Source organism: Magnolia sinica, chromosome 4 (genome assembly GCF_029962835.1).
Source record: "Magnolia sinica isolate HGM2019 chromosome 4, MsV1, whole genome shotgun sequence".
Taxonomy (NCBI): Eukaryota; Viridiplantae; Streptophyta; class Magnoliopsida; order Magnoliales; family Magnoliaceae; genus Magnolia; species Magnolia sinica.
The window spans coordinates 19,169,473-19,185,784 of record NC_080576.1 but is presented as its reverse complement, the minus strand read 5'-3'; the positions used below and the strand labels follow the sequence as shown (position 1 = coordinate 19,185,784).

The following is a 16,312-nucleotide window of genomic DNA, read 5'->3' as shown; positions in this document are numbered from 1 at the left end:
CTTAGATGGAAGAGGATAGTGACCTATTGGTGCTTGTTTAGATTATTTTACTGATGTTACACGTTCTTTTGATGGGCTGAGTTCTGGCTGGATCAGCCCTTTTATTTGTCAGGCGCATACCAGAGTCTAGGTCTGACCCCAACACAGATGTCAATTCTACTAATGGACGGCCCATTTATTTTATTGGACCTCAGAATGGGACGCGGATTCCGTACTATCCCCGTCCTACCCTAGCTGGGAAAGGATGGGTTCTGAGGGGCCACCATGATGTATGGGTTTTATCCACACCGTCCATCCATTTTTGCCAGGGTACAAACCAAAAAATGAGGCAGATACAAGGCTCAAGTAGACCACACCACAGGAAGCAGCAATGATGATGATGCCTACCACTGAAACCGTCCTAGGGCCCACCATGATTGTTAAGTACCATCTAACCTGTTCATTGGCTCACAGACCTGGATTAAGGGAAAACAAAAATATCAGCCTTGATCCAAAACTACTATTGCCCCCAAAAGCTTTCAACGGCGTGTGTTTAATCACCACTGGTCCACTTGAGCCTTGGAGCTGTCTCATTTTTGGGCCTGACTTTAAAAGGATATGGTAAAATGGATGAACAGTGGATAAAACCCATACATCGTGGTGGACCCTCGAGAGCCCGTCCGTTCCAAGCTAGGGACAGGCAGTGGTAGCAGCTAATCCGCATTTCTCAAAAGTCCACATGCCTATATTACGTCTTTTTTTTTTTTTCACAAAAACACCTGTTGCAGCAACATGGGAGTCTCACAATGAGATATTCAAATGCACACAGCACTCGTTCATCTCCATGCTGCAAGTGGGAGGATTCGATTTATCAAGTAATTTAAAAGAACCTGAACCTAGGTTGGGAAGATGCAGTCATTTGTAGCCATGGATTAAGATTTGGCAGAACCACATCAACATCAAGAGCAGTTCTGTGCTATGCTTGGTAGTTAATACTGTTTGATTATTAATTAAGCTGAAAAGGGACAAATAAGCTGTCAAATAGGGGGAGTTATTTGATACTCTGACAGAGTACAATGCTTGATATGCAGGAAATCAGGAACTGTACATATGGAATGCACTAACTCAAAATTAAACCAACTGTGGAACACTGTTCATAAACCATTCATGAAATCAAATTGAAATTGGACCATTGGATGTTTCTCATTGTTACCCATCACACATACTGTTCGGTTCATGACGCATCTAAACTGGGACCCATAATTTGGACAGTTTAGTATGAATTGCTTGTGTGCCACGTACGCAGTTTCTAACTAATTTATAAGTGTTTGTGTTTCACCTATCACTCTGCCGGGGCATCAAAGTCTTTCCTATCAAGGAGAAGCTACTTTCTTATCAGAAATACACATCTGAATCACATGTAATCCCAATGTCTGTTACTGTGCAAAAGCCTGCCATACTTTTCCAAAACAATTTGAAAGCGGCAACGCTCCATTTTTATGAGAATCCATCTTAGAAGGATGATGAGTCCCTCCAGAGACAGGCACTATACCATGGAATCAAGATAACAGATCAGATGCAGCATCAGCTCTCCAGCTTGGCTACTGCTAGCAGAATTGTGGCTGGTTACAAAGAGCCCGCATGGTGTTGCTCGCCACATCCAATAGCTGCAAATACTCGTCCGCTCCATCAATGAGGCACTGCAAATCACAAACTGAGGTGAAAAAAGCTGCCCAAACAGATTTCTACCAACAAAACATTTTTGGTGATGAGTTAAAAGGAATACATGTTTACTTGGACCACATGAAGCAACAACCTAAAAATGAAGAGAAGGATAACAAAGGGCTCACAATTGATGGTTGCTGCCATCAATCTTTTAATTTCATGGTAAGATACCTTATCTGCTTCAGCCAGTCTCTTGCAGATCCTCGCCTTCTGTTCGTCTGATATGTCTTCTGCTTCAACAATAACATCAAACAACTGGGAAAAATATTATATCAGTAATGAGGTATGCCACCGGGAATAATGACAATGATAAACAAGTGCAATGCTTATATTATAGACCTGAGAAAACATCTGTGAAACTGGATATCCCTCTGCAAGAATGTTATCGACTTCCTTGTTTGCCAGTTCAAATTCACCACTTTTACATGCTGTAAAGAGAGCCTGAACGACATCCTGTGGAATCACCTGAAATTTAAAGATTTAAGTGGGAAGTGGCATAAATGATTTTCCTGAAACACTAAAAGATAAGGGCATGCTTCCCATCAAAATAAACTGTTGATTTGTTGCAGAAAAACAACCCATTTGATGTGGTTTCCATTTCCATGCCACCTCAAACAAGAAGTAGACGACTCCAATGGAGACAAAAACCCAGTGACAATACTACCTAACATCCAAACAGGCCCTAAAAAGTGTAGGTAGAAGTTGCTCTCACAAACAAGCAGCATGTCATCAAACATCACGAGCCTCATTTAAGAACAGCTTCTCCTTTTCTTTTCTTCTTCTTTTTTTTCTTTTTTTTTGGAAGCGATAATATAATGAATTCCATCAAAAGAAAAGGCTAAGAGCCAAAGAATACAAAGAAGGAAAAGAAAACAAAACGAAAAGCTTTACAACTCTAACCAACTAACTGGAAACTGATCAGCACCCAGAATATTCGCCGCATGTGCCCATTCTATAACATTTTGTTTTGACCTATTGAAAGCTTCCAGCGGATAACCCCTACGATTTTTGAAACAACGGTTATTCTCTCCCTCGATATACCCCAAAGGCCTGGTAATGAAAATAGATGCCAAATTCGTTTCCCAACTTTACTTTTGTCCCCTCCAAGACAAGGCAAAAGGAAGTGATCCACCAAACTTGGATTAACCCATGAGACTCCAAAAAGAATGAGAAAACCAATCCAGATCTTTGATGCAAAACAACAATGGATAAATAAATGATCGACTGACTCATTGTTATTGCATGATAAGCACACATTTGGGATTATCATGCCACGTCTTCAAAGTTTGTACAATTAAGAACAGCTCCTGTTCATCAGTTTGTACAATTACAGTAGGCAGGAAAGGAATACAAATCTTCATATTGATTATTATGGTTGTTTAGCTGATAACATTCAGGTGGTTGATCTAGTCACATTGGAGGACTGGGCACATTGTAAGTTGCATGATCCATTTCCACCAGCAAATCACAGAGCAATTTCTCATTAAAGAAATTTGGCTATAGAGGACATTTTTCTTGCAATTCTGCAAGACTATACAAGCCTAAGATTGTTGGTGCAATTCAACAACCATATATGGCATAAGGACATCCAGTTATGCAATAATGATGACATGACGACTTGATCCCATTTCTTTTAGAATGCTAATTCAAGATTCTGATATAGATCTAGGGGATTTCTTTCTGAAGGACTAGATGAGTCTTGAGACTAGGAGAGTGGATGAACCACCAGGATGATCCCACTTCCAAATGACCAAATTTTTGGAATTTAATGTTTTGTTTTTTGAAAAATTAGGGCCCATTTGGATGACAACAAAAAATCACTCCAATCCATTGCTGCCAGAAAGGTGCAACAAATCTGTCAGAGCCAGTCGGGAAAGTCAACCTACTGTTTCAGATTTACCCCATTACTATGCCCCACTAGAATGGATGGGCCTTTTTCGTAAGGGTATGTTGACATGACAGCGCACACCTAATGGATGGTCTGGATCCCACTAGCATGCAACACACTAGCATGCATGCAGACTGACAGCAAAACACCACCTCCCCAAATCTTTTTTGCTGCTGTTGACATGCCAGAAAGCACAACATTGGAATCAGAACGATACATGGGCATAACGTGGGCAACTTGGCATAAGACCTCACACAGTGTCAGGGCAAGCTAATGGCAAACAATATGGCACAAGAGTTATGCCACCTCTATGCTTTGTACGCCAAGGCCATAGTCAATGTCCACTGATGCAAAAGTCTACAAATTCACAATGATGGACAGCATGCTGTTGAATGGTCAGTGAGGTGTTGAATCAGAGCCAATTGGCATCAGCAGTGGATTAATTTGCAGTGACACAAAAGGGGAACATCTATGCAAGCAGGTGTTTGGACCCATGTGCTTGGGGTGTTATGCCAGAAGATTCCATCCTCTGGTCACACCGGACCACCTCTGGTGGAGTTAAGCAGTGGATGCCTCCCCCTCATTTCCAAAACGGAAGGGTTTTGGCATCAACATGGCACATAAGCATTGAGTCCAAGCACCTGATATCAGCACCATGGAGCACATGCCTCCAGTTTGGGTTGTGCCAAGCAGTGTCGAACTTGGGACAGGCCAGGCGTTGACACTAGATTCAAGCATAAGGCCATGTCATCCAGGTGTTATGACCATTGCAATGTCTCAGCTAGTAACAGTGTGACACGTGGCAAATTGGGGGCATGCTACTCTAGACATGTAGACCCTCTCCTCAATCCCTCCATGCCTATATATTACGGGGTCTCATTTCAAAGACAGCATCCAGTGCTCTCTGGTTCTCCTCTTCCCAGCCTCCTGACTGACCTAAAAAGGCTATAGGGGAGCGTAAGTGTAGAAGCACACCTACAGCCCTCCTCTCCCTTGGGGACGTCCTACAGCCCACTGCATAACCTCTGGGCACCAACACAACTCATGGTTCAGACCACAGTCAAGAGGTCATGCTCACATCACTAAGAGTCATCAAACTCAGCATAATTCCAAGTAACCTCCTGATGCCTATTTGGCACATCGTTTGGACAGTAGCCTTACCCTATTGCGAGTGTATTATGCCAGCATGGTAATTATACAAATGAGGTATCATTGATTAGATCCAAGCTGCGGAGATGTTGTATCTAGTCTATTAGGCAGCACCATCATCAATAAATGTACCCACCATGCACATTTTTAGCATTATCCAAGCATTCACCGCCACCAGAGAACCATGATCCGTGAAGTGCAAATGTGGACGTTAATGCTCATTTTCAGCATCATTTAATGCGTCATTAAACAGCAAGATCCGAGGATGCATCCTAGTTCTAATGGTAAAAGGAGTTTACCTAGACCATAGATGCACCATAGCTAGAAGGCAGACTAAACAAGATCATCATCACGCTTCTGAAGTTACATAGGACTAGAACATACAGTGAACACACTGCAGTCTGCACATCATATGTTCTGTACAGCAAAGAAACTTGATTTCCCTTTTAATCAAGGGTTTTCTCCAAAGAGAGGTAATTATACGCTTATGGCCTTCCACAACCTAAAATGTACATTGTTCTCACAATTTAATAAAACCTGAAATTTGAATCAGATATGAACGGTCTTTCTTCTTTTATGAATGATTAATTCCGTAGGTTAAAACACACACACACAACCAAATTTGGTAATATTTGCAAAGTAGTTGAAAGTTATTTTCCAAAGAGTGTCAGCCATACAGGAAGAAATGATAGAAGTGATAATAGGGTGTCATCCAAACAGGCCCTTGTATTTTAGGAAATTAGCATTTTTGTTTTCTTTCTTCTTTTTTTAAATTGCATTTTATGGAATTAGTTTGATGCTTACAAGGAAAGTTGTGGGGAAGAAGGACATAAACTAGGATGTTTTCCACAATAGATTTAGGTTTTGGATCTTCATATTTGTGGATCTAGGGTTAAGAATGTTAGCAGGGAGCGATCTAGAGATTTGTGTGTACACATGAAGGATCATAGGTTCTCTAGGAAGGGATCTAGAGCTACGATCTAGGGTTTAGGGTTTATGGTTTGTGTGGAAGTATCTAGGATTTTCCCAAAGAAAGACATAGGATGTCATGAGGGGAGTACAACACATGTCGGTTCTTAGAAGGACAATTAAAATTGGAGTTGAAGGTGAACACACGTGGATTGTTTTAGTGCAGGTGAATGCATGTGCACTGGTTTAGCCGTTTAGGCAAAACCCAAAAGTTGTGGCTACAAACTACAAGTCGGACCAATATGAACTTTTGGCAAGGAAAAAGGGACATGGATCTAATAAAAGTTCAGATGTAGGGTTTCTTCCACATATTGTGCTCTTATGTGCACAAGTGGGCCGTCTCATCTACTCATGAATGAACTGAAACAGGAGAAATACTTTCCATTGAACACAAAGGCCCCAAAATGGGTATGCATAAGGGAAACATGCCCTTAACGACATATATGATATATTGTGTAAACAAACATAAGAAAAGCTATTTCTCTCGCCAGCAATTCTCATTCAACAGTTGTGAGCTATCCCTACCACAGTTTGCACTCTCCAATGTCATCTTAAAAGCACAACAGTGGGAATTAAGATTGATATCTCTACATCAAATAAAATAGAGAAGAATTCTCGAGAACAGTATCATTTAATTTACCCCAGAGACACTAAGTAGGTCCTTGGCAGTAATAGAAGATCCAAACAAACGAGCTGCACCCTGAAAGAATCCAAAATACACAAATTCCATTAAATGGTCATTTAAGGATAACAATTTAGCAAGACAACAAGAAATCGTAAGTTCCACAACTAATGATCATGTAAAAAGGACTACATGAAATCAGGTAAACAAGCAGCTCAAAAAAAAGTTAATCCAGGTGTAAAAATCTCACATGGTTTGTAGATAATTGCGTCTCTAATGCAAGGGCATTTTCACACTAGGCTCAAGTAGGGTCGCCTGTGGGATGCAGGGGCACACTCGGGATGGGTGACCCATGTGATTTGGGGCACACGAGACACGAGGGAGGTCTCGTGTTCGAGACTCCTCACCATGGGTGATTAATGCGCAATTTCATACCGGGCTCAAGTGGGGTAGCCCGTGGGATGCCGGGACACACTCGGGGTGGGCGGCCCATGTGATTTGGGGCCCATGAAGGGGGTTCGGCCGAGGTCCTAAACCTATGATATGTGGGGCCTGGGCTATGAGATAAAGGGATTAATTCATCATACTTTAACAATTCGAGCTTTTTGAGCAAATGGTTAATTGTTCTGCATCAAATTGGTATCAGAGCAGGAGGTCTCGTGTTCGAGACTTCTCACCGGGGGTGATTAATGCAGGGGCATTTTCACACTGGGCTCAAGTGGGGTTACCTGTGGGATGCAAGAGCACCCTCGGGGTGGGCAACCAATGTGATTTGGGGCACATGAGGGAGGTCTCGTGTTCGAGACTCCTCACCAAGGATGATTACTGTGCATTTCACATCAGGCTCGAGTGGGGTAGCCCGTGGGATGCGGGGACACACTTGAGGTGGGCAGCCCATGTGATTTGGGGCTCATGAAGGGGGTTCGGCCAAGGTCCTAAACCCATGAGATGTGAGGCATGGGCTATGAGATAAAGGGATTAATTCGCCATACTTTAACAGTTCGAGCTTTTAGAGCAAGTGGTTAATTGTCTAGCATCAGTCTCCCTAGTGAAGTCTCTCCAAGGGAAAGTAAGTATGGCCAACATATTTTTTTGAAAAAACAGGCTTTCAGAGTTTAGTGCTTGCTGGAAAACTGTACAAATGGTACTGACCTTGGGAAATGGTCATTTTCTTGATATTAATTTTTTTTTTTCTGAAATATCATCCATACCCGTAGCAAATATACATTACCATCAGATCATTTTGAGTCATTTTCCCCAAAATAACATTTTCTAACTTCTTATACATTTCTCACATGGGCATATTAAAGGAAAATCTGAAAAGCAAGATCATCAGTTTGGGTAGCCTAGCAAATTTTCTAATATTCTTTCAAAACTCCAAAAGGTTTCTTCTACTGTTGATGAAAAGTCCACATATTTTAAAGGGGAAAAATCATATTATATATCAGGACAAACAAACTTCATTGAACATCAAAACATTCAATGATGTGTTCAACGATTCCAAAAGAAGAAAATGGTCTGTGCAAATTAGATACTGAGATATTGCTGATATTCTACCTTGAAATGTAGAAGCCAGAAAAACCAATCACAGTTTTAACTTGCCATTACGACCAGAAAAAAAATAAAAAAATTTGTCAGGCCCATTGTTTTGTAAACATACAGCATGATATAAACTTACCATAAAGTTAATAAACAACAAATTTCAATATTTAACATTTCGCACCTGCAAGTATGTTATGGCCCGACGGAGATCACCCTGGGAGATAGAGCTTAACGTGGAAAGAGCCTACATTGATGCATGGCCATGTACAAAGATGTTAGAGCTAAGGGTGGATACAATGAAGAAATCAATCTTACAATGGACCATTAACTTCAGAAACAAACATAAAGCTGATATATCAGCACCTCAGAATCCAAATTGAGGCCCTCTTCTTTACAAATGTGCAATATGCGGCTGCTCATGATTTCTTCGGTAAGTGGCTTGAATCTAAACTTTGCACATCTTGAAGCAAGTGGCTCTATAATCCTGGATTTTTTTATAAAAAAAAAAAATGCTAATTAATCTAATTATGTGCTTGATTTTTGTGAACCTGACACAGAAAGTTGTAATAGTAGAAGACAAACACCTGCTGATGTAGTTGCAAATGAAGAAGAATCTTGTAACTTTCGAATAAGTTTCCATGGTACGTCGCAAGGCATTCTGTCCAGTATATTATATGGAACTGTTATAGTTTTTATATGTAATAAAGGAATTAAGATTAAAAGGACTGGGAATGGGTACAGTCTACAAGTACCTGAGCATCTTCAGTCATTGAATCAGCCTCATCTAGGATAATGATCTTGAATGGCGGACAAGGGTAACCCCTGGTGTTGACAAGAGAAAGCATGCAAATGAAAACAAATAATTGTATGTAATCTAGAGCAGGCAAATTTCCTACACAGACCAAAATTGGAGTGTAAATTTGCAACATACCCATGGCGGTTACCAGAACCTACAGCTACAGCTGCAAAATTCTTGATCTTAGTTCGCACCACATTGATCCCACGATCATCGCTTGCATTTAGCTCCAGCACTCTTGACTTGTATAATTCAGGTCTTTAAAAACAAGTACAGAGATTAAACCTTCTATTGGCAAGCTATGACATATGCAATCACATCAGAAAACTCGGCAGTAATAAAAACAAACATAACACCTTCCATTGGCAGACAAAGGCGGGTACATGTTCTTGTCAAGTGCAAGGTTCTTTTAGTTTTCCAGTTCCTTCCTCTTTTAGTGGCAGGACATAAAACAGATTCAATGTGAAAATAAAAAATAAAAAATCATCAAGCCATAGTAAGTAAATAAAATTCCTAGACTCCTGTAGACTACAAATGAATTGTCTCATAAAAAAATACTGATTTGAGGCCACAAGTGATGCAGGACAATTAACCACTTGCTCTAAAAGCTCGAACTGTTAGAGTATGACGAATTAATCCATTTATCTCATAGCCCAAACCCCACATCGCATGGGTTAGGACGTCGGCTGGACCCCCTTCGTGGGCCCCAAATCACATGGGTTACCCACCCTGAGCATGTCCCCGCATCCTACGGGCTACCCCACTCGAGCCCGGTGTAAAATGCGCATTAATCACCCCTGGTGAGGAGTCTCGAACATAAGATCTCCCCCGTGGGCCCCAAATCGCATGGATCACGCACCCCAAGTGTGCCTTTGCATCCCACAGGCAACCCCACTCGAGCCCAGTGTGAAATCGTCCTTGCATTAATCACCCCCAGTGAAGAGTCTCAAACACGAGACCTCCTGCTCTGATACCAATTTGATGCAAGACAATTAACCACTTGCTCTAAAAGTTCGAATTGTTAGAGTATGACGAATTAATCCATTTATCTCATAGCCCAAGCCCTACATCGCATGGGTTAAGACCTCGGCCAAACCCCCTTTGTGGGGCCCCAAATCACATGGGCCGCCCACCCCGAGCGTGTCCCTGCATCCCACGGGCTACCCCACTCGAGCACGGTGTGAAATGCGCATTAATCACGCCTGATGAGGAGTGTCGAATACGAGACTTCCCCCGTGGGCCCCAAATCGCATCGGTCACCCACCCCGAGTATGCCTCTGCATCCCACAGGCGACCCCACTCGAGCCCAGTGTGAAAATACCCTTGCATTAACAAGGGCAAAAGAAAGACAAAAAAAAACAAAGGAAGACAAGAAGAAGAAGAAAATACGAGACAACCCAGCCCTAAGGAGCCCACTCCCAAATACAATTATTGACCCTATTAATCACCCAAAGATTGAAATTCTTCCTACTCCTGAAACAGCGCTCATTCCTTTCAAGCCAATGGATCTAAATGAACTCAAAGAGCATGATCCTCCATTTCGAAGACGACAATTTGCCCAGACCAAATGAGTGCTGTGCATGGAAGAGAGAGAGTCTCATACACGTTTGCCATTGGCAAAGTGACCTATCATTGAATTAGCTTCCCCTGAACCTCAATGATCTCAAACCCAACCGAAATGTCGAAAAATACTTCTAGTAAAGCATTATTCACCAAGGTGCAAAACATCCTAATGGTCTCAACAATTGAAATAAGAGAAACCCCTCCAAACAGCAAATTTCCACCCTACATTGATTCAAAGTTCAAGCTTCAAGGTCGAATTGGCATCAATGGCCTTGTGATTGCATGAATTACTAAAAGTCCACTGCGTTATCAAGGGAAAACCCAATATGTAATATGGGTTTGCTGCTAACTTCAAAATTTATCTCCCACTATAGGAAAGACGCCATTGGAGAAGTATCATTTGGGAGCACTAAAAAGTCAAAACCATCACAATGTCATGCTCACTCAACTTCGTGGAGGAAAATTGACTGTTTGAGACATAATAGAATGTGAGAGAGGAATCATGGCACCTAGAAGTCATATTTCAGACAAACGATACCATTCTAGTGACAATTGCATTGCATTTCCTTCTTGACCCATTAGAGAACTATATCGTGACTGGCACAAATCATCATCTAAGCCTTATCTCAACTACTTGGGCTCAGGTACATGAATCTTGTTATGCCATTCCACTCTATCAAGGACCATATCCACTCGTGACCACCACGATTAGCTAGAATCAAACTAACATTTGGATTTCATATCATCATCATCATCACAGGCCTACCCCAGTTATTCAGGTCAGATATTTGGATTTATGTGCAGAGTTTTATTTTTTTAAATAACAAAAAAATACACACTAGCATTACATTGCATCAGGCAGGCTTTACCATTGAATCCAACAGTTGGGGCAGTAAAACGCATGTTTGCCATAACTAAAGAGATGGTATATGTGGAAAACATGGACACTAATCCAAACGGACCAGTCTGAAAATCATGCAGATTGGATAACCCTAACCGTGCAATTGGTGCCCATCAAATGGAAGCTTCTTTTTTTTTGTTAGCTTGTTAGTACACCCCACTGTCAGTTCACATTTCACTGTTAGCCACCCCCACTAGGGATCAAATGGAAGCTTAAAAACATGGTCAGCAGTCCAAATTCCACAGGTGAAAATAGAATCAGATGGGTAAGATCCACTGATTAGTGAGATTTTTCAAGCCATGCCCCACCCACAAATATAGGGTTACAATTTGGAAAGTCTGTGTTGGCATATACACGGGTGCTACTGTACTGTAGATGAGTTCGCACAAATTATCAAATTGTGGCAAATGCACATTCTAATCTAGCCCTAAGCATTTCCTTCCACAAAGAAACAGATAAAAGAAACAGTTCGAGCAAATAGCTCAAAAAATGCAGGCATATCGACGCACCCAATGCATCGAGAAGAGCAATGCTTTGCTAGCAAGAGTATCCCAAATCAGATTCAAGTGAGTTAATTACATATCTGTGGCGTGGAATGTACATAAAAAAATACATTTGTGTGCCAAGTTCCAACGTTCTTCTAGCAAGAGTGAATCCGAGGAAGTTAACAATATCATTGGGCCATGAAATGTAAATGTGAAATGATCATACACAACATTGCATGGTAACCTAACATATAATGTTTTTTTATTTCCCGCCAAGCTGTGAAAAGGGTGGACCATAATGACGATCAAAATGATCAAAGATTGGAACAATACACTCATCAGGTGGGCCACACACATAAGTTGAATCAGACCAAAATCGGTGCATTGATTCCAACAGCGTAGCCCGTCTGATGATTGGACCATCCTGGTTCTAATCACAGGAGATCATGATGATGTGGCCCACTTTTTATATGGCTTGGATGTTATACACAAGTGACACATAAATGGAAAATGCTCTATGATTATTTCTCAATGTAATATATGGAGGATCGAGTGTCAATGTGAATCTTCTAGACAGACGTTTTACATAGACATGCGAATATCCATTTCTTGTGGGAAAATGAAAAGGGCAAAGAATAAGAGAAGATGAAAACGATGGAAGATTGAAGTTAGTACCCGAATAGTTGGTGGGCGATTGCGAGGGCGGTGGTGGTCTTCCCTGTACCAGGCGGGCCGTAGAAGAGCATGTGAGGGCACTGCAAACATGGATAGGATTTCAGAGAGGGAAAGAGAGATGGAGATAGAGAGAGAGAGAGAGAAGGAGAGAGAGATTGATTACGTTAGCGGTTTCGAGGGTGTTGGAGAGGACGCGGACGACCTCGTCCTGGTGAGCAACGTCCTTCACTTGCTTGGGCCGGCTGATTTATTCAATTCAAGCAATGGAAAATAAATTCAAGAATTAGATATTAGATAGATGAAGAGAGAGAGAGGAAGAGGGTTTGGAGATGAGGATTGAAGAGAGAAGATGCATTACTATTTCTCGACCCATGGCTGAGAGCTCTGCACTACAGGCGCCATCTCTCTCTCTCTCTCTCTCCCTCCTTTTTCCTTCTCTCCCCTCTGCCCTCTTCCCGCCTTAAAAGAGCCGGTCTAGCAGCAGATTATTTATTTCGCGACTTGACTCACTGAGTCACTCGAACGATTTAAGTGACGAACGGTCGCATGGCATCGTAGGGCATTCGGGGTGGGGTTTGGGTGGGTGGGGGTGGGGGCCTGGTGGTAGGTGCTATGTGGGCCCCACAAGGATGTATGTGTTTCATCCATGCCATCCATCTGTTTTTACATATCATTTTACAATATGAATCCAAAAATGAGTTATATTCAAATCTAAAGTGGACCACATTACATGAAACAGTGTTGAATGAGTGTCGACCATTAAAAACCTTTTGGGGGCATAAAAGTTTTGGATCAAGCTGATCTTTGTTTTTTTCTATTAATATAGGCCTGTATGACCTAATCAACAGATTGGATGTCAAATAAACAGTACAGTGGGCCTGAGGATGATTTTAATGGTGGATATCCAATCAATATTGTTTTTGGTGTGGTCCACTTGAGATTTATATCCCTCTAATTTTTGGAATCAAGGACTAAAATGATCTGTAAAAATGGATTAACGGAATCGATGAAAAAAATACATCATGGTGGGCCCACAGAGCACCGACCATCAGCCACGGGGCTGGTGTAAGTGACGAACGGTCGCATGGCATCGTGGGGCATCATGCACACGTGTTTCGAGTAAAACATCCAACACGTCCGTCCCAACAGGATGTCGCGGATTGTGTAGGGAGAAACCCACCACGCTATGTAGCGGGATGTGGATACACTGAGGGGCCCACCGTGATGTATGTGTTTTATCCTCACCGTCCATCTGCTTTTCCATCTCATTTTAGGGTTTGCTGGTAAAATTGAAATATATCCAAAGCTCAAGTGGACCACACCACATAAACAATGGGGATAATGAAGACCACCATTGAAGCCTTCCCAAAGCCGCGGTGATGTTTATTTATAAAAAAACAATCTATGGAGAAAATACAAATATAAGTTTGATCCGAAATTTCTTTGCCATGCGAAGTTTTCAATGTTAGGTATTCAATTTCCACCGTTTCCAGCGGTGTAGTCGAATTGAGATTATTACATGTTTTAATTTTGGACTCATTACTTATAATGAACTTTAAAAATGGTTGGACAGAGTGGTTAAATCAAATACATCACGGTGGGACCACAGAGCTCCTCACTAGACAATCCGCGTGGTGCGACCCCGAGGGCGGATTAGGTGCAGCTCCAGGCCTCAGATGGTGCGGCCCTTACCATAAGGCCCACCTTGTTTTATTTATTCTAAATCCATGCCGTCCATCTATTTTCCCATATCATTTTCGGAAATGATCCCTAAAATTAAGCAGATCCAAATCTCAAGGTGTATTATACCGCAAGTAAATAGTGGTGATTGGCCATTAAAAACTTCTTCTATCCTACAATAGTTTTGGGTCAAGATGATATTAGCTTTTTCCGTTTTGTGTCACTTTACAACAGGTTGGATGGCAAATAAACACTAGGCCAGCATTACAGTGGGTCTAAGGAAGTTTTTAACGGTGGTGCGTCCAATCACCATTATTTCCGTGGCATTGCCTACCCAAGATTTCGATACATGATCCATGTTTGAGAGAAATTGACCACTGCAAACGCCACCTTTTATTCAGCGTCTTTTCAAAACGCTCCCAAACTTTGAAGCATTATGTAAAAATAAATAAATAAATAAATGAATGGACAGCATGGATCTAGAATGCCTTCATTAAGGTGGGTCCCACCGTAAGGGCGCACCTAATCCGCTTCCCCTTAAATGATGCCCATTCAGAAATCATGGCAATCCATCAATCAGGTCGGCCACACTGAATAAAACAACGGCGGTGCTTAAACACCCTCAATCTCAAGAGGTGTCCCCACACTGTTCTTTCATGAAATCCAATCCGTCCAACTGGTGAGCCCTACTGTTACAGATGTAATTCCCAAAGATCGGCTCGATCCAACAATTAGGGGGGCCCCAAAACTTGAATTTGGATTCTCTTCCCTCCGTGATGAGACCCACCCGTTTGACGGGTTTGATGCATCATGCACACCACTTGGGCTCCATAGTATATAGGTAGTACCACCGTGGGAAGCGAAACCCGGTACCATGGTGAGCACACCCCGACGTAAGTGGGGGTGCGGGCTAGCTGGGTAGATCACCGGGCTTTTGCGTGATCTGTACTCGTGAGTGGGGATATAAATGGGCCGGGTCGGGCCTGAAATCAGAATTTCTAATATAATCGGCCCGAAAGTCCAAAATCCGGGCCGAGACGTCACCAGGCTCGGGCCCTGGCAGCCCTAGTTGTTAGCGGCTCGTGATGACAAATGACAACATGGTGTACATGTGGGGGCATTGCTCCTCTAGTGGCTACGATTGGGACGTGTCTTGACCGGAGTCGAGTCCAACCTTCCCATCAGGGTTTGCCACATGAGTAGGATGGGACGCAAATTAACTAGGCCCGTCCAGCGTTGGACAGTCATATCCACTGGGTAAGTCAGTCTCTCAGCTCATATCTGGCTGTGATGCAAAAATTAGGGCAAATCCAAAACTCAAGTGGGGCACACCGCAGGAAACAATTGAGATTCCAAAAATGTTATATCGAGCTGATAGCGCGTTTTCCCTTCATCGTCGTGATAACAGGTTAGATGGTAATAAACTTTAAGGTGTGCCTAATATTGTTTCAATGGTGGATGTCCAATGATGAGAATTAGCCACCATTCCCAGTGATCTTGAACTGGATTTTGGATTTGCTTATTGTTGATACTGCACCCTAATATAAACCATAGAAACTGATGTATAAAGTGGTGTTGGAGAAACATTCCATGGAATTTTAAGTCATGAGATTCTCATCAATGAGATGAATAACATATTGTCACCATTGTATATTATATATGGTCAAATAAGTTAATATTTTACCGAACAACCTTTGAACATACTTTAGGCTGGTTTACTTATGAGAACAGCAAGTGGCTTGACAAAATGACGTCCAATGTATCACCATCAATGCTGATTGTATAGTTTGGTGCTCATATATAACCCTTTTATTAGAGGTGGGCATCAGACCGAGTCGGATCGAATTGGGTCCAACCTGATTCGGTCCGAAATCTAGTTGGGCTGACGTAAACTCGATCCGATCTGGGACCGAGTCTGGGACATAAGACTCAAACCGATCCGACACACGGTTGGCCTGACCCGAACCGAGCCCAACTTGGTCAGGGAAACCGAGTTGGATTAGGTTGGGTGCGATTCGGATTGACTTTTTTAACAGTGAAAATTACTATCCTCGTTGTTATTTTCTGTGTGGTCCATTTGAACTTTAGATATGATTCATTTTTTTTCCACATGATCTAAAATGATCGTGAAAAATGGATAAACAGTATGGATATAATAAATACATCATTGTGGGGCCCATGTAATGTTGATATCATTTGAGTCGTTCGTACAACTCGGAGCTCGAGGCGCTGCAGCTGTGAACGTGTTGTGCACGACAGCTGCCTGTAACGTGTTGTGCACGAAATGTTTGTTTAACATTAGCAAGTTCTGTAGGTCTGATCATGGGATATGTGTTAT

The 16,312-nt window shown here is 42.0% G+C and overlaps 1 protein-coding gene across 2 annotated transcripts; it reads right to left on the bottom strand.

Moving 5' to 3' along the window:
- Nucleotides 1-1,354: 1,354 nt before the first annotated feature.
- On the bottom strand, nt 1,355-12,777 carry LOC131242672 (replication factor C subunit 2). Of its 2 annotated transcripts, XM_058241467.1 has the most exons (12): nt 12,653-12,777; nt 12,458-12,536; nt 12,295-12,374; nt 8,806-8,928; nt 8,627-8,696; nt 8,459-8,532; nt 8,238-8,358; nt 8,056-8,118; nt 6,351-6,410; nt 2,044-2,169; nt 1,876-1,959; nt 1,355-1,679 (listed from the first exon to the last, which is right to left on the bottom strand). In XM_058241467.1, exons 1-12 carry the CDS (start codon nt 12,694-12,696, stop codon nt 1,587-1,589), a joined length of 1,017 nt encoding a protein of 338 aa, XP_058097450.1. In that variant the 5' UTR covers nt 12,697-12,777; the 3' UTR covers nt 1,355-1,586. The 2 variants fall into 2 exon arrangements, with proteins under 2 accessions (XP_058097450.1, XP_058097451.1); XM_058241468.1 differs by lacking the exon at nt 6,351-6,410.
- Between the last annotated feature and the right edge of the window lie 3,535 nt (nt 12,778-16,312).